Source organism: Cetorhinus maximus, chromosome 9, assembly GCF_964194155.1.
Source record: "Cetorhinus maximus chromosome 9, sCetMax3.hap1.1, whole genome shotgun sequence".
Taxonomy (NCBI): Eukaryota; Metazoa; Chordata; class Chondrichthyes; order Lamniformes; family Cetorhinidae; genus Cetorhinus; species Cetorhinus maximus.
In genome coordinates, this window is record NC_135887.1 from 48,491,167 (window position 1) to 48,510,313 (window position 19,147).

Consider the following 19,147-nt stretch of genomic DNA (forward strand, 5'->3'; position numbering starts at 1 on the left):
CTAATTAATCTGACTCCCAGGTGCACTTTTGTTAAGGCAACAGTAAGGCACTTAGATTTCAAAAGACACAAGTAAAGTGACACACAAAACCCTGAAACAGTCAAATTCAAAATTAGTTTTCTTAACTTCAGTTCTGTGAAGACAGCAGCTTGAGGCATAGATGCTGAAGGCTTTTCACACTTGTTAGATCTTAAAAATGCCTATCCTTATACACAGCCTTCGCTCCTTTCTACATATTTTCCCCTTTGAATGCAAATGCACATTGTTTCAATATGTCTTTGGACTTTACCTTTCTGATCATAAAAAAAATTACCATAGTACTAATTTTACCAGTAACCTTTGGGAAAAATAAACATACTGTTTCTGATCTTCACCTGGCTAGGTGTATTATTTCATTCCCTCTTTTGAAAACAATCTAGTCTGTTTTTTTAAAAAAGGCAAATGCTTTACACCTTATATTCTAAACTTCCCCCAAGTTTACCATATTTACATCAAAGCCTTCAGGCCAGCTGCCTTCAATCCAATTAAGTATCACACACACACACATATACACAAAAGCTCATAGAGATACCACTATTTTACAATAAATTCCAATAACATTATATCTTCCTGACATCGCCCTCATTAAAAAATGAACCGTCATAATTTAAAAAGACGGCTTCATTTTTATTAACCCATCTTATACTATCTCCTATACTTATCCATATACTTACACTATTACATTACCAGATGCATGCATTAACATAGTATATATACAAATCCTTCACATCAACAGAAACCATTTCAGTTCAGTGTCCAGGTTATAAACATCCAATTTTCCCTTTAAGCTTCAACTCTTGATAGTGCACCTGTAATCAGATTTTCTTATCCCGCTACATGTATAATCTGTAGATTAAATGGTTGCAGTAATAAACTCCATCTGAATAGCCTTGCACTTCTGTCTTGAAATTTTTCCAGAAACTTTAAAGGATTTCTCATGAATCAACTTCAGTGGTCCCCTCACCTCATGACCATAAAGTAATTCAAAAGGACTAAAACCAGTCGATACATTAGGAGCTTCCCAAATAGCAAAGAAGAATGGAATTCCCCTATCCCAATCCTGTGGATAGTCTTGACTATACACCCTCATCGTTGTTTTTAAAGTCTGATGCCATCTTTCCAAAGCCCCTTGTGATTCAGGATGATAAGCTGTTAATTTAAATTGTCTAATCCCTAAATTGTTCACTACTTCCTCAAACAGCTGTGACATGAAATTTGAATCCTGATCTGATTGTATTTCCTTAGGTAAATCATATCTTGTAAAAAAAATTTAGTTAACTCTTCCACAGTTCTTTGTTGTAATATTTCTCAAAGGTATTGCTTCAGGAAACCTGGTAGGCACATCCATTATTGTCAGTGAGCACTGATTTTTACTTTTAGTCTTAGGGCGGGGTCCTACACAATCAATCATGACCCTACTCAAGGTTGTTTAAGAACTGGAATGGGAATTAAAGGTGCCAGCTTAATCACTGCTTGTTCTTTCCCTATCACCTGATGTGTGACATGTTCTGCAGAATTTGACTACATCCCTATGCAATCCGGGCCAATAAAAATGTTTTCCTATCTTCGTCTTTCTCTTTCTAATTCCTAAATGTCCCCCCATTGGAATTTCATGAGCTATCCTCAGAATCTCATTTCTATATCCAAATGATAGTACAATCAGATGTAGTACAAACTGATGCGCGTCCTTCCAACTTTCATTTGCTGCAGCATGAGAAGGCCTCCATTTTCTCATTAAAACATTACCCTTAAGGTAAGGGTACATTTTGCCTGCTTTTGAGTAAGCTGTCTGATATAAGTGTTTTATTTGTGAATCTTTTTTCTGTAACTCCACTAATCTCCTGGAGTTAAACACTTCAGCTGAATTGTCTTCCAGTCTTTCTTCCTGAACAATCTTATCAAACACAGGGTCAGCTAATTGGATTTCCACACCACCTCCCTGCCTTTGAACTTCCTGTTCTTCTTGTTTCAACCTATGAGCCTGTAATCTCATTATCTCACAATCTGGAAACAATCCAGGATGCTCTCTGAAACACTTCTACAGGCTGTTCAACTACCACTGGCATCATCCACATTTGTGACCCAGCTATATCGTTACCCAGAGGTAATGATTGAGGAGGTGGTGGCATAGTGGTATTGTCGCTGGACTGGTAATCGAGAGACCCAGGGTAATGCTCTGGGAGTCAGTCTGGAATTAAAAGTCTGATGATGACCATAAAACCATTGCCGACTGTTGTAAAAACCCATCTGGTTCACTCATGTCCTTTAGGGAAGAAAATCTGCCGCCCTTACCTGGTCTGGCCTACATGTGACTCCAGACCCATAGCAATTGCCCTCTAACAAGGGAAATTAGGGATGGACAACAAATGTTGGCCCAGCCAGTGACACCAGCATCCCATGAACCAATGAAAAATAATAAACTGAACCCCTGCAATGGGCAATATTTCCACTACTGCAACAATCACCTCACCTGTTTTCCACTTACTCATTAAATGTACCTTCCACAATGGAATAGGTTTAGCATCTCCATGAACCCCATTTATTATCACCTGTTCCCCCCAATACTCCCTCTGAACAACTAATGTCACTATCCCGCAACATTAAGGATTACTATCCACTGTGTCTTTTAAAAATGTTAACATCTTTACCTACTCCACCCTATACACATGGAAAGACTTTTCCTTCACACAACATTTCTGCAACCTGCTCCTCTGAATTCTCTTGGGTAAATTGTGAACATATTCCCACTTCTTTACCTATTATTGATTCTCCCTGTTTTACCTGTACACAAACCACTGGTTTTTCCTCTGCCTGAACCTCAGAACCCACAGCACTTTTACTTCCAATACTTTTCTGCACCACTATAATTCCAAAAGATTTTCCCTGCAATTTCCAGCACACAGATTTCGTATGTCCAACTTTATTACAATGAAAACACCTCAATTTTCGAATGTCATGTCTACCCTCAGCACCTTCCTTTTTATTCTGAGAAAAAACTTCCTACAAATTTACACCTACTCTTTCTCTTCCATGACTACCCACCTTCGCAATTTCTATCCTTTTCTGATTTAAAAGGGTGACAAAGAAAAGGTTTAGCTTTATGAACTAACTCAATCATCAGCTATCTCTGCTGCTTGACTTACCGTTTGAACCCTCTGTTCCTCCACGAGTTCTCACTACCAAAGGAATTGCACCTTTAAATTCTTCCAAAGTAATGACCTCTCTAAGAGGTTGTTGTTGTTTTGATCTTTAATGCCTCTGTATCCACCGGTCAAAATTACTTTGTTTTATTCTTTCAAACTCAATATAAGTTTGCCCAGACTGTTTTCTCATATTCCTAAATTTCTGCCTGTATGCCTTAGGAACCAACTCACATGCACTCAATATAGCCTTTTTTTAACCACATCATAGTTCACCGACATTCCTTCTGACAGTGAAGCATAAACCTCAAGTGCTCTACCCACCAACCTGGATCGTAACAACAATGTCCAGTTTTCCTGTGGCCATTTCATCTGTTTAGCTATCTTCTCAAATGAAATAAAGAATGCGTCCACATCTTTTCCCTCAAACTTTGGAAGAGCTTGTACAAATTTAAACATCTCCCCACTGGGTTTTAGGTTAAAGGTGTTTTCCTCATCAGAACTTTCCTCAGAATCTGAGGTCTCTTTTTTAACTTCCAGCCTTTTAAGCTGGTATTCCCTTTCTCTTGCCTCTCTTTCTTTATCCTTCTCTCTTGTCTGGAATTCCAGTTCCAGCTTCCTTTCTTTCTCCTGCCTTTCCGTTTGCTCCCTTTGAAATGCCCTTTTTTTTTCCTGCTGCCTCTAGCTCAAATTTTTTCATTTCCATGGCTTGTTCAAGTTCAAGCTTCTTCATTTGTAACTAAAGTCTCATTACCCCCTGCTGTGACTCACTGGTGTCAGATATCACTTCCAACTTTAAATACTGTGCTATACCTTCAATTATATCTGCTTTCTTTGCGTCCGCAGGTAACCCCAATTGTAATTTATCCGCTAATTCTGTTAACTCAACTTTAGTTACCTTTTGTAAACCAGCCAAAGCTATAACTTCAACTCTTAGACAAGTTTTAGCAAAGCCGTATTGCAGTTTCACCATTTCAAAAAAACCTCACACCAGCTCCTGAATTTAAAGTGCTTCTCGTACTTGTAACCTTAAGATTCACCAACTCCAACCCAAACAAGGAATTTGAAATATATCCCACAAAGAGCCCCCAACTATGTTATGGCACAGCCAATGGTAAATGCTGAGTTGTTCAAATCCCAAAGGGAAACTTGAAATAATTGCCACAACTTGTTTTGCAATTTGTATAAATTTTGAGATACATGCCTTGAATTCAGTGGTAATAAGACCACCTGTTTTATAGGTCTTTACAAAACTAGATTAAACATTTATTAAGAGGAGAAATTATTTTAAAGCACATACATAGATCTACAAATTACTATTATGATAACTTCTAAATCCCCTAATTAATCTGACTCCCAGTTACACTTTTGTTAAGGTAACAGTAAGACACATAGATTTTAAAAGACCCAGGCAAAGTGACACACAATACCCTGAACCAGTCAAACTCAAAATTAGTTTTCTTAACTTCAGTTCTGTGAAGACAGCAGCTTGAGGCATAGATGCTGAAGGCTTTTCACACTTGTTAGATCTTAAAAATGCCTACCCTTACACACAGCCTTTGCTCCTTTATACATATTCCACCCTTTGAATGCAAATACACATTGTTTCACTATGTCTTTGCACTTTACCTCCCTGATCATAAAAGTTTATCACAGTACTAATTTTATCAGTAATCGTTGCGAAAAATAAACACACTGTTTCTGAACTTCACCTGGCAAGGCGTAATATTTCACTCCCTCTTTTGAAAACAATCTAGTCTGGTTTATTTAAAAATGCAAATGTCCTTTTACACCTTATATTCTAAACTTTCCCTTTGTTAACCATGTTTGCATCAAAGCCTTCAGACCAGCTGCCTTTAATCCAGTTAAGTCTCTCTCTCACACACACAGATACAGATACCACTATTTTACAATAAATTCCAAAAACATTATTATATCTTACTGACACAGGTAATCAAAATTATTTAGGTAGACGAGGTGCAAAACGAGCTTTTTGGTCAGTCAGATAGTCCACTGATTTGAACAACAGTTTGAAGACAATAAAATGTGTGCTTAAAATGAAATTACCAAATTCTTCAAAGAACCTATAATATCGCAAACTAGGGACCAAAGGCATGGTGGAGCATTTACTCAGATTGTGCCAATCATTAATATTTCAACGGTATTTTTAGATTCCAAAATAAACTATCAGTTTTCTGGAGTGAAAGCACTATTCATTTCAATTAATTCAGATCAATGGGTCAAGATTGTGCTCCAATTAGATCCTTCTTCTATGTAATGAGCCCGAAACATTGCTTAACGAGGATGGAAAGTCAATTCAAAGTGATATGGCTGACAGTGAGCTAAAGAATATTTTCTTGCTCCCCCACAGCAACTGCACCCACTGCTCCCAGCAGCACGTTGGAACACCTGCCATCCGCCCACCTTTCCACCTCTCTAAACAGGATTTCGTTCGCTGTCTGTATATGGAAGGTGGTGTGGGAAATCCACCTTTCACCATGTCAGCAAACTATAGTCACTAACTACATAGAATTAGATATAATTTACTACAGAGTAATATGCCATGCAGCCCACACAAGCATGTTGTTACCCAACTTCATCTAACCCCCATCAACATCGCTGCCTCTCTCATGTACTTTTCTAGCTATCCCTTAAAGGCATCTATGCTAATCAGCTTAACTACTCCATGCAGTAGCGAGTTCCACATTCTTCTTAACCAGTCTCTGGACAAAGTTTCTTCTGATTACATCGTTGGATTTATTGGGTGACTATCTTATTTGTTGACATCAAAAACTACAAGCCTGTGTCAAATTTCTGAATTTCATTATCCTGTAGTTTTGTTTATATAAACAGGATTAGATATCATATTTAATTTTAAGTTTAAGCAAACATACAAAGCTGCAAAATGGTGTTGTAGCATCTGAACAGAGAGAGAAAAAAGAGCCCAAGTGAGAAATGGGGAGAAAGATAGAGTCAGAGGTGCAAAACAAAAAGCTCGAGTATAAACGTGAGAAAGTGAGCAAGCCAGCGTGAGTGAGGGAAGCGTGAAGGAGTGCAGAGAGAAGCAGTAAATGGTGCAAGTGATGGGGGAAGAAAAAGGGAGAGAAATGCAATGAAAGAAACAGAAAGGAGGCTAGAGAAAAATATAAGTAAACAGGACATACAAGGAGAACAGAACATAGTGAGAAAGGGTGTGGAAAATAAGTATAAAAACCAGGCAGACTGAGAGGCAGACAAAGAAAGATATAAACAGTGATCTAACTTTATGCAATCAGGTCACACATGTGGCTGTTCCATTTTTAGCATCAGGGAGCAATAGCACATTCAAATGACCCCCCTCCCTGTTTGGAAAGAGGAAAGACCTTGTAAGTTTGCAAAGGATGTGATTACCCCATGGAACCACGTCATACCATCACCTTTCCACCCCATCCCCACTGGAGCTGTACCTTGAGTGTCCTGCCATCCATTCTTAATTAGTACATTTTCTTAGATAATATCACCACCATCACCACCTTCGACACCTCTTTGTTCCTTTTGTCTGTGACATCTTTTAATTATCTGCTCCTATCACTGCTTGCTTGTCCCTACAACCACTCCCCCCCAACTTCTCTCCCCCCCCCACCTTAAACCAGCTTATATTTCACCCCTCTCCTAACTTTACTCAGTTCTGTTGAAGAGTCATGAGGACTCGAAACGTCAACTCTTTTCTTCTCCACCGATGCTGCCAGACCTGCTGAGTTTTTCCAGGTAATTCTGTTTTTGTTTTGTTTCATACCATCACTACTGGGTTCCTTTCAGACAGAAGTAGTAACTAGCTAGCTAACATAACTTCCTCCAAATAAAAAAGGTTCTGAACATGCGGGGAAAATGGATGGGAGACAACTATATAAATTTCTTCTATACACAGTGGATGCTTGGCTTTTTGTAGGACTCATTCTGTGCCAGATAAGCAAAGCAGCAACTAAATGATATAGTATTGTCTGGCTTGTAACTGCATCCCCTTCCTAATGCTTCTACACAATAGTATTGTGGCTATAGCTGTTTTGAACTTTCCTTTAATTTTCCAAGCTCTAAATTGTCTTCCACACTGATCTGTAACCAAGGTTTATCATATTGTTTCTTCCGTTAATTTTTTTCCAAGGGTTTAACATTAGAACTCAGTTTTTCATGAAATATTTGGAATTCTTTCAGGGTCCAGATTGTAGACCTACTAAAACTAATGGGCCCAGGTTTTGCAATAAGAATAACAGGGAGGCTATCGGTGTTCACTGTTATTCTGGAGTAATCCAGATAGCAATTACTGGAGCTTGAACAAGAGCACTTAGATGCAAATATCCAGAAGTTGCTGTCTGGTTTACCCTGTTCCTCCACAAGCTTCACTGCGCTAGTACCTTGCTGATAGATTCAGCCCTAAAATCCATGTAAAGGCATGAATTTGTGGTACTTAACAACTGAGCATGGCAGAAAAAGGACTAGTACAACTGAGCATGGTAGAAAAAGGACTATATTGCACTGAGGAGCAAGTGAATTTTTTTAAATAGGAATAAGTCTTAATTATTGCCAAATGACCAGCCTGGTAGTGATAATATGATTTCACAAGTGTGGAGTCTAGTTCATTCAGATTTTAATTACTGTTGGAGATTTTCAAAAGATGTTACAATTAAAGTAATTTAACTTTTTCTCTGTATCTTTTATCCATCTCTCATTTCTATCTTACATTGTATTGAATTAATTATTCTAATTTACACTCCTTGGTTTAGAAATGTGTGTTGCTATTAGGATTCTTCAACTTGATTGGTTGAAGTGACACGCTGTTACTTGTCTTCTTCATGCAGCTCTCAAATGCCCTGTAGAGGGTGCCATGGCACATCAGACACCTGGCAAGTTGCTCAAAAGCCTGTGAAAACTCTGTACGCAGCTGTGAAAAATGGCAATGCCTTTCCATAACTGCTGACTGCAGAATCCAGCCCATGGTGCTTTGCCATGACAGTGAGATGCACTTTTGCCCCATAGGAAATGAGAGAACTAATCTTTTTGAATGACATGTGGCTCCCAATCTCCTCCCCACACCACTCAAACAATTCAATTGTAAATGGTACTATAATAAAACCCAGTTTCAATGGTGATAAATTTGATATACTAATTCCAGAGCAGATTGGCCACAACTGTTAAGACACACGATTTGCACATGGATTGTTTCTGCATGTTTGTGACCATCATTCAGGCAGTGGATCTTCCCCACCATACAGACATTTGTTTATTTTCTGTTTTTTTTAAGTGGATTCTGCTCACATGGGCTAGTGTTTTACAAGTGATTTGCGTCAAGTGTATTGTGTAAATTCTGGTATCATTTATATTTCCTGTCCATGAAATTACTGTCAAATTTGCCTACACACCCAATCTACCAAGGTTTTCCAAAAATGTACCCAATAAACTGGGTTTATTCTTCACATATTCTTTACCTTTGCTGACTTTGGCAGTACTGAAAGTAGAATTTCAAGCCCCTCTAGCTGTCAAACACATCCACATAACAGGTAATGCAAACAATGAACTGAGTTACAGGGATGCTTATATGGTGGTGCGAGTCAAAAGACTTTCAGACACTGTCGTTCCGATCAGGCAAGAGGCTTGACATATTTAACTGCTCATAGTACACATGGTAATAGAAATAACTACATGCCCAGCTTCTTTTAGAAACCTATTTTAATAAAAGAGAACAGCAAATATGTGAGATAGATTATTTGGTTCTCCTTGTCCAATATAATCCACATGCATCTATGTTCGGCTTTACTTATGCTGATCTGCTGTCAGTCCGCTACATTGTCCATGCCATCAGCGGGATGAAAACGGAACCAGCAATTATTGATACTGACAACAGTCTACAAGCCAAGATTAATGAAATACTGCATGTGACTACAGACCTCACCACATCTATCAGCCTTTATAAGCCTGTGACAAATGTCAAGACTTATTTTTGGGACAAATCTCACCAGCATTTATAAAAATACAGGTTAACTTATTCCTCAGTCTTGAAGTATTTATTACTGGAAAAGATTTGAGTGGCTTTTTTTGAAGCACAAGTAATCAAATTCCATTCTATGCCGAAAGCAATCAATGACTCCAGCATTAGGTTCTTTCAGCTAACACAAAGCCTTTAATTTTTTGTGTTCCTTGATTCTTTCATGGGTTATTGGTGTTACTGGCAAGGTCAACAATTTTTGCCCATTCCTAATTGCCCTTGCACAGAGTGGTTTGCTAGGCCATTTCAGAGGGCAGTTAAAAGAGTTAACCACATTGCTGTGGGTCTGGACTCACATGTAGGCCAGACCAGGTAAGGATGGCAAATTTCCTTCCCTAAAGGACATTAGCGAACCGACAATTTTTTTTTAAACAATTAATGTTAATTTCATGGTCACCATTACTGAGACTAGCTTTTATATTCCAGATTTTTATCAATTGGATTCAAATTGCACCAGCTGCCAGAGTGGAATTTGAACCCATGTTCCCAAAGTGTTAGCCTGGGCCTCTGGATTACTAGCCCAGTGACAGCACCACAACACCCACTATCTCCCCTATAGACCAATGTATGAAAACAATGTATCCAAGTGGAATCAAGTCCACTTCATGACATATCAAATGCACAAGCCATTAAATAAAGTCTCAAAGTCTTCTTGAGGCAGGTAACTACCAACTCTGAGCCTTTATTTATGAAGTTGGATTTATTGTGCAACTTTTGGGTTGAAAGTATATTATGAACTTTAAAGAACTGTAACTTCATAATGTATCAGAGTGTGATTTAAACAGGAACAGAATACTACAGTATAGCATAAATTTTCATACTATCCCTAATTAAAATCTGACGAACACTCACTAATATAATTCTAGGTTCCATCTTCTCAACTTGGGTTGTGGCTGAAGACATTATTTTCACAGAATCACAGTGCAGAAGAGGCCCTTCAGCCCATCGAGTCTGCACCGACATGTGAGAAACACCTGACCTACCTACCTAATCCCTTTTACCAGCACATGGCCCATAGCCTTGAATGTTATGATGTGCTGAGTGCTCATCCAGGTACTTTTTAAAGGATGTGAGGCAACCCGCCTCCACCACCCTCCCAGGCAGTGCATTCCAGACCTTTACCATCCTCTGGGTAAAAAAGTTTTTCCTCACATCCCCCCAAACCTCCTGCCCCTCACCTTGAACTTATGTCCCCTCGTGACTGACCCTTCAACTAAGGGGAACAGCTGCTCCTTGTCCACCCTGTCCATGCCCCTCATGATCTTGTATACCGCGATCAGGTCGCCCCTCAGTCTTCTCTGCCCCAACGAAAACAACCCCAGTCTATCCAACCTCTCTTCATAACTTAAATGTTTCATCCCAGGCAACATCCTGGTGAATCTCCTTTGCACCCCCTCCAATGCAATCACATCCTTCTTATAATGTGGCGACCAGAACTGCAGACAGTACTCCAGCTGTGGCCTCACCAAGGTTCTATACAAGTCCAACATGACCTCCCTACTTTTGTGATCTATGCCTCGATTGATAAAGGCAAGTGTCCCATATGCCTTTTTCACCACCCCACTAACATGCCCCTCCGCCTTCAGAGATCTATGGACACACACGCCAAGGTCCCTTTGTTCCTCAGAACTTCCTAGTGTCATGCCGTTCATTGAATACTTCCTTGTCAAATTACTCCTTCCAAACTTAAGGGTTAAGTTCCATCTGCCATTTATCTGCCCATTTGACCATCCGGTCTATATCTTCCTGTAGCTCAAGACACTCAACCTCACTGTTACCCACCCGGCCAATCTTTGTGTCATCCGCAAACTTACTAATCCTACCCCCCACATCGTCATCTATGTCGTTTATATAAATGACAAATAATAGGGACCGAGCACAGATTCCTGTGGTACGCCACTGGACACTAGCTTCCAGTCACTAAAGCATCCTTCTGTCATCACCCTCTGTCTCCTACAACTAAGCCCATTTTGAATCTACCTTATCAAATTACCCTGCATCCCATGTGCATTTGCCTTCTTTATAAGTCTCCCACTTGGGACCTTGTCAAAGGCTTTGCTGAAATCCATATAAACTACATCAACTGTAAATGGCTGCCAATTTGCATACAGCTAGGTTCCACTAACAACAGGGTAATAGCCAGATAATGTTATGTTGGTTGAAGGATAAATGTAGCATGGACTTGTTCTCCAAAGCATGAGACAACTTTGGCCTTATGCTCAGCATAATGAAAACTGAAGTAATGCAACAGCCTGCTCCAGGAAAGCCCTAGCCTGAGGCCAAGCTTTCGGTTCATGACTAGAACCTGTTAATAGTGGATAAGCTCTCTGCAGCACACTCTTTCGAGCTGTCTACATTGATGACAAGACACACGCATGAATTGCCAATATAAGTGTAGCCTTCGGCAGACTTCGGACATCAGTCTTGGATTGAAGAGGAGAAAGTCTGCGTCCCTAAATGAAAGTCTACACAGCAATAGTCCTGTCCACTCTGCTTTTCTCACGTGAGACTTGGACTGTGTACCAGTGTCATGCCAAGAAGCTCAACCACTTTCACTTGAGCTGCCTGCAGAAGCTTCTGAAGATCAGATGGCAGAACAAAATACCAGACACTGAGGTGCTCACCCGAGCTGGCATGCCAAGCACCCACGTCATATTAAGACAGTCACAGCTGAGTTGAGCTGGTCACGTAGCTTGACACTCGCTTACTTGAGTGGATCTTCTATAGAGAGCTTGAGTCTGAGTTTGTGCTGTCATGGTAGTCAAACGAATCTCAACAAGGACACTCTGAAGGCTTCACTTAAGAGTTTTGATATCAATTTTGAGTCCTGAGAGAAGCTCACCCAAGATCGCTGCACCTGACATTACCTAATAAAAAATGGTGCGACCTCCTTCAAAAGCATGCGTATATCAGAGGCAGAGTAAAAAAACAGATGGGGAAATCCTGAGTGAGTAACTCATCCAAAACTCAATCATCTGCAGTATTTTGTCCCATGTTCAGCAGAGCCTTCTAGGGTGCAGATTGGCCTTACCAGTCATCTATGTATCCACCGGAATTCTACCAAACACCCCAGATGATGAACATGGTCATCTTCATCTCGAACAAGGAAGGCCGTAATGGGAGCAAACTGCAGGGATAAACTAAGAGTATCCCACAGGATTATATCATATTAAACAGGCCTTGCCCACATGCTACTTCTCCTATTGAGTGTTGGTATATTGCACTAAATACATCCAATGGCAACACTGAATGCAGCTTCAATGCTGGTACCCTAGACACCACATGAGAAAACTCATTATGCACAAGCAGCTGTGAAGTTATAATGAACTGATGTAATACTCAAAAGGCACCATCTGAAATTATATATCCATAATCATCTGCTCTAAAATATGCACCTGAGCAAAAAGCTGAAAAGCAGGCCAGCAGTTGACATTTACACATCATAAATTCAGCCAAGAAATTACATTTTAATGCAGGCCCCAGGGCAGCTGTGCTCTGAACATAAAACAAGAAATGTTGCTCAAAGATACAGAAATTACAACAGTAAAGGAAGAGTGCATCAAGAATTTTATAATCAGATCATCTACAACTTTAAATCAACACAACTATCTTGGGAATTCATTTCGTAGCTAATCCCTGGCAATTAAATAACAAGTTAGTGTTCATGATACAATTTTCTACATTACCGTAATCCAGCTTTTAATATTTTCAGCGCATTCAAAATCACACACCTACTGACAGGTTTGTCTTCTATTATAATTTGCATGTAGAAATTAATTCCTGTTTGTCTTTTCATTGATTTTAGTTACCTTACAAAACTATTAAAGAATATAGTAAGAGCTTCAGGAATGTGCTAAAGAAAGGATTCCATTTTTCATGTTGCACAGAACATAGAAATGATAGGAGGCCATTCGGCCCTTCCGGTCTGGTTTGCCATTCAATCAAATCATGGCTGATCTGCATCCCAACTCCATTTACCTGCCTTTGATCCATATTCTTTGATACCCTTGCCCATCAAAATTTTATCTGTCTTGAAAATTTTGAATTAACCCAGCAGCCACAGCCTTTTGGGAGACAGTTCCTGATTTCAACTACCTTTGCATAGATAAATTGTTGATTTCATTCCTAAATGGCTTACCGCTAATTTTCACATTGCAACCCTTGCTCCGAATTCCTGATGTAGTTGTTTCTCTGTATCTACCCTCCGGAATTCCTTTATCATTTCAAACGCTTCAATTAAATCACCCCTCAACCTTCTAAGTGCAAGGAAATACAAACCAAATGTATGAACTTGCATTCAGTGTAGCCCCTGAAACACTGGCATCATTCTGGTGAATACTCAATGTATCTCTTAAAGCTGATATATATTTCCCAAGGTTTGGTGTCCAAAACTGAAAACTGTACTCCAGATGATGTCTACCCAAATAGAAGCACAAAGTGCTGGAAAAATTCAGGTCTGGCAGCATCTGTGGAGAGAGAAAAACCATAGATCTGAAAAGTTAACTCTGTTTCTCTCTCCACAAATGCTGCCAGATCTGCCGAGTATTTCCAGCACCCACAGCCTTTTGCTTTTGCATGAGGTCTGACCAAGGCTCTATAGAACTGAAGCAGCATTTATTTCCCTTTGCATTTCAATTCCTTGAGAGAAAGGCCAACAATCCACTTGATCACTTACTGTATCTATAATAAACTAGCTTTCACGATTTGTGTATTTGGACAGTTAAATTCCTTTGCTCTACCACGGCTCTTAGTCTTTTACTATTAAGAAATTATCCTGAGTTGCCTTCTTGCCTGCAAAGCGGATGATGTCACACATACCCCTGTAACTATCTGCCATAGTTTTGGCCATTTACTAGTCTGTCCATGTCCCTTTCTAACTTCTTCCTCCTGTCGACACAACTTACTGTGTCTCCAAACTTTGTCATCTGAAAACTTGAATATACAATTCTCTATTCCATCACTCGAGTCATTGATATACATGGTGAAAAGCTGAGGCTCCAGTATAGATTTCTGATCATATCCCACCAGAGAATGCTCCCTTTATTCCTACTCTGTCTCTGACCTCCCAAGGTTACCTCCAATACCCTAAGATGCTGCACATAAAAATGCAGTCACTGTAGGCAAATGCATCAGCCATTCACCTTAAATGAACTAGTAAACCTGGTTTTTGGCAGGTTTGGCAGAGGGAGAACTGTTTACTTGGGCATGGAAAATCCCCTAATCTTTGAATAATGCCATGGGATGTTAACATGCACCTGACCACTGAAACAAGCAGATGGGGCTTCAATTTCATGTCTCATCTAAAGGAGGAGACCTTCAAAAATGCAGCATGAAATGTCAGCGTGGATTATGAGCTCAAGTCCTGCAGTGAGCCCAAAATCACAACCTCCTAAACTCAGAGGTGACAATGCTATCAACAGAGCAAAGCTGACATTCAGTAAAAAGATAAAGTAGATTAATTTTAAGCTGAGAGAAGGGTCTTGCAATATTTGCTCTGCAACTGAATCTAAACACTTCATTTTACATAATTGATTGTAAGGAGCAGGAGGAATAAGTCACACGACTCAAGCCTGCTCCGAAGTCCTCACCTAGCTGCTAGCATATCCAAGGTTACTAACATATCAAAAGGATAACATTTTTAACTTTGAAAGCTCAATCTTATGTTTTAGTTAGAAATATAGTTAAGTGTTATGATAAGGGCACTTCCCACCTGTTTTAGAGAATGATAAGAGATTTGGTGCACTGAAATTAGATACCTGCACCAGTACCCCGTAGAAATTCAGTATTTTATCTAGAAATTGTCCACATACCCGCATTTAGGTGGCAGTCTTTCACTTGAAACTGAAGTTCATTTTCGTTGGGGATGTCTTTCCATGTAGCAAGGAAGACCTGACGCTCTAGAAAGGAGAAAGCAATTCATCAGAAACAAATGTCCAGTGGCACACAGTACACCTTAAAATTAAGGTAAACTTTACATTTATTTTTGGTGTATTTTGGATTCAAGGTGAAGGATAACCATGGTGGAGAAGTGATTGAGGAAGTTTCCATTTTTAATACCCAGGCCCAGCAGCAAGCATTCCCGGGTTAGAGTTGTAAAAGAATTATCCTAATCTGCCAACAATGTGTCATCAAGCTCAGTTTTAGAAGAATACGCCGGATGAACTAGTGTAATGTGCCCATTTTGCACACACAGCATTCTAATGAGTTCTGAGGCAGAGAAATGTGAGTGGGCTTTTTTGCTATACAGTGGCATCCACAGGGAAATCGGGCAAAGTGCTCCAAAACTTCCTGAGTTCCTTATTTTTCCCATCTGAGAGGATCGTTTTGTTAAGTAAGCCTCGTTGATTCAAATCCAAGTCAGAATCAATGTGCTATACAAAAATATTACTATACAACTCACTTCCCCCCACCCACTTCTCCAAATTAAAACCAATCCCTAATTTCAAATATTCTTCTCTTAAACATTAAACAGCTAGAATTAATTAGAAGTACATATTAGAAGTTTTTTTTTGTTAAACCATGTGGACCGGCATTACTCTTGGATATTAAACTTGGAAAGGTCATTAAGCCTGATGAATAAGGAGCCTGAATTAATCCCAAATTAAAGTGACAATTGCAGAAGCACCCTGAAATGTAATTTCTATTCATGCAACGCTTCCTAGTTTCTACAACGTCAGCAATTACTTGGAGGTTCTAAAAAATTAAGAAATCAACAAAAAAACAGTAATACTAAATGGGCACTGAAGCTAATCACAGCTCATTACAGTATGATTTTCAAATGGTGTCCAGATGGTAAGAATCTTTGAACGACAGGTAATTATAACAGTTTAATTTATTAATGTAGAATGGTCCGCAAGAATTCCTCATCAACTAGATTTCATGCAACCCTGCGAGGGGAGTGTATAAACTTGTATAGAATGTCGGTTAAGCTGCAACTGGAGTACTGTGTCCAGTTCTGCCCGCACATCACTTTAGGAAGGATGTGAGGGCATCAGAGAGAGCATAGAAAAGATTGACAAGGATGGTTCCAGGGATGATGAACTTCAGCGATGTAGATAAATTTGAGATTTTGGAACAGTGTTCCTTGGAGAAGAGAGTTGAGGGAAGATTTGATAGAGGTATTTAAAATTATGAGGGGTCTGGAGACAGTAGACAGGGAAAAACTGCTCCCATTGGTGGAAGAATCGAGCACATGGAAGCACAGGTTTAAGGTAATTGATAAAAGCAGTGGTGACATGAGGGAAAACATTTTCATGCAGCAAATGGTTAGTATCTGGAATGCACTGCCTTAGAGTGTGGTGGAGGCAAGTTCAATCGAGGCTATCAAGAAGGAGTTTGATTATTAGCTGAAAAGGAAGAACATGCAGGGTTATGGGGCAAGGCAGGGGAGTAGCACTAGGTGAGTTGTTCCTTTGGAGAGTGAGCACAGATACAGCAAGCTGAATGGCCTCCTGTGCTGTAACCATTCTGTGATTGAGTAGAGGGGATTAATGTGTAAGGTGGGAGGGAAGTGGGCAAGGTGGACATGACCCACGCCATTTTTAACGTTATGATAGGTATTTTGATAGGGAACCATGAAATAGGTCTTTGTTCTATATCATATTCCTATTACTGAGGAACTCATTTGAGAATCATTTATGTCGCACTTGAATAAATACTCTAATACAGAGAGTGAGAGAAACAGAGCTTCTCCCCACAGATGCAAATGGTCATGAAACGTCGATAACCAGCAAAGTGTACCAAGGTTTATGAGAATGATATTAAGGCTAGCTGCTCAAGACACTTTATATAGATATAAAGTTGGGTTGCAGCAGCCTTCCAACTGTGATGCAATACTAGTCTAATAAAGTAGGTAAGCTTACTCCCTCTATGGAGCTGGAGAAAAATTCTGGCCTTGGATTTACAGGTCCTTAGACTGGGTTAGAGGGATCAGCGGCACAGTGGAAAGTTAAAATTGAGTTTGGCATTTGGAGCTCTCAGGAACTGATGCACTTTTATAATTCGCAAGTGCAAATTGTTCATTGTTATTCAGTAGTCCTAAGGTGTGAAGGTTTCACCCACGGAGACCGAGATGATTCATCCCGCTTTTATGGTCGATTAGGGGTGCAACTTGTGAAGCTCCATTTACTAAATAAATTTAAGAAGCTTCTTGACAAACCTGTTTATTGCAAAGTATTGATTTTTTTTGAAAAACAAGCAGTGAGGTTTCAAAAGCTTGTATGTGCTTTAGAAGATAATTTAAAATAACATGCACTAATTCCTTTAGACCTTTAAACTGCATGCTGCATCTTTACTCTTTCCTTCTACAAAAAGTGTACACTGGGGTCAGCTCTGTAAACCAAAGTGGGGCAGTGACCCAGGCTAATGCTCTGGGGACCCGGGTTCAAATCCCACCAAGGCTGATGGTGGAATTTGAATTCATTAAAAAAAAATTAAGTTAAAAGTCTAATGACAACCATGAAACCACTGTCCATTGTTGTAAAAACCCATCTGGTCATCATGTCCTTTAGGGAAGGAAAGCAGCCTACATGTGATTCCAGACCCACAACAATGTGTTTGATCCTAGAAATATCCTAACAAGCCACTCAGTTGTATCAAATCACGACGAAGGACATTGGCTTTGGCACCAGAAATGACAACAGCAAATTCAGTCCTGTCGACCCTCTCTACCAGGCATAAGTAAAAATGAGGCGTCAACCTGGTCAAGCTACAAATCAGGGCTACTTGTGTGCCAAACAGCGTAAGCAGCATGCTATAGACACAGCTAAGCGATCCGCCAACCAACGGATCAGATCTAAACTTTGCAGTCCTGCTACATCCAGTCACGAATGGCAGTGGACAATTAAACAAATCAAATATCCCCATCCTCAATGATGGGGGGAGCCCAGCACATTAGTGTAAAGAGTAAGGCATTTGCAACAATCTTCAGTCAGAAGTGCTGAGTGGATGATCCATCTTGGCCTCCTACGGAGGACCCCAGCATCACAGATGTCAGTCTTCAGCCAATTTGATTCACTCGCTCCGCGTGATATCAGGAAACAGTTGAAGGCACGGGATACTGCAAAGGCCTGACAATAGTCCAGCAATAGTACTGGAATCTTGTGCTCCAGAAATTGCTGCTCCCTTAGCCAAGTTGTTCCAGTACAGCTACAACACTGGCATCTACCCAGCAATGTGGAAAATTGCCCAGGTGTGTCCCATCCACAAAAAGGACAAATCTAACCCGGCCAAGTACCGCCCATCAGTCTACTCTCCATCATCAGTAAACTGATGGAAGGGCTCATCAACAGTGTTATCAAGCAGCACCTGCTTAGAAATAAACTGCTCACTGGTGTTCAGTTTGTGTTCTGCTAGAATCACTCAGCCCCTGACCTTGTTGCATCCTTGGTTCAAACATAGACAAAAGAGCTCAACTCCAGACATGAGGTGGGAGTGACTGCCCTTGACATCAAGGCAGCATTTGGCCACATGTGACATCAAGGAGCCCTAGCAAAACTGGAGTCAATAGGATTCAAGGGGAAAACTCTCTGGATTCTCAGGACATCAATGGAAGAGTTCCTTAAGGTCGTATCCTAGGCCTAACCACCTTCAGTTGCTTCATCAATGACCTTCCTTCCATCATAAGGTCAGAAGTGGGGATGTTCGCTGATGATTCAAAAATGTTCAACACCATTCACGACTCCTTAGATACTGAAGCAGTCCATTTCCAAATGCAACAAGACCTGGACGATATCCAGGCTTGAGCTGACGAGTGGCAAGTAGCATTCACGCCATACAAGTGCCAGGCAATGACCAACTTCAACAAGAGAGAAACCAACCATTGCCCCTTGACATTCAATGGCATTACCATCGCTAAATCCCCCACTATCAATATTCTGGGGGTTACCATTGACCGGAACTGAACTGGACTAGCCGTATAAATACTGTGGCTACAAGAGCCAGTCAGAGG

At 40.2% G+C, this 19,147-nt stretch overlaps 1 protein-coding gene across 3 annotated transcripts in view; it reads right to left on the reverse strand.

Annotated features, from left to right (window-relative positions):
• The window catches only part of ap2b1 (adaptor related protein complex 2 subunit beta 1), a 273,294-nt gene that overhangs the window by 76,815 nt on the left and 177,332 nt on the right, over nucleotides 1-19,147 (reverse strand). For 2 of the 3 annotated variants that reach the window (XM_078548661.1, XM_078548660.1), the window contains one exon: nucleotides 15,009-15,095. In XM_078548661.1, coding sequence (XP_078404787.1) covers nucleotides 15,009-15,095 — 87 coding nt within the window. Of the gene's footprint in view, nucleotides 1-734; nucleotides 886-15,008; nucleotides 15,096-19,147 lie in introns of those variants that run through there. The other variant, XM_078548662.1, reaches the window with a different exon arrangement.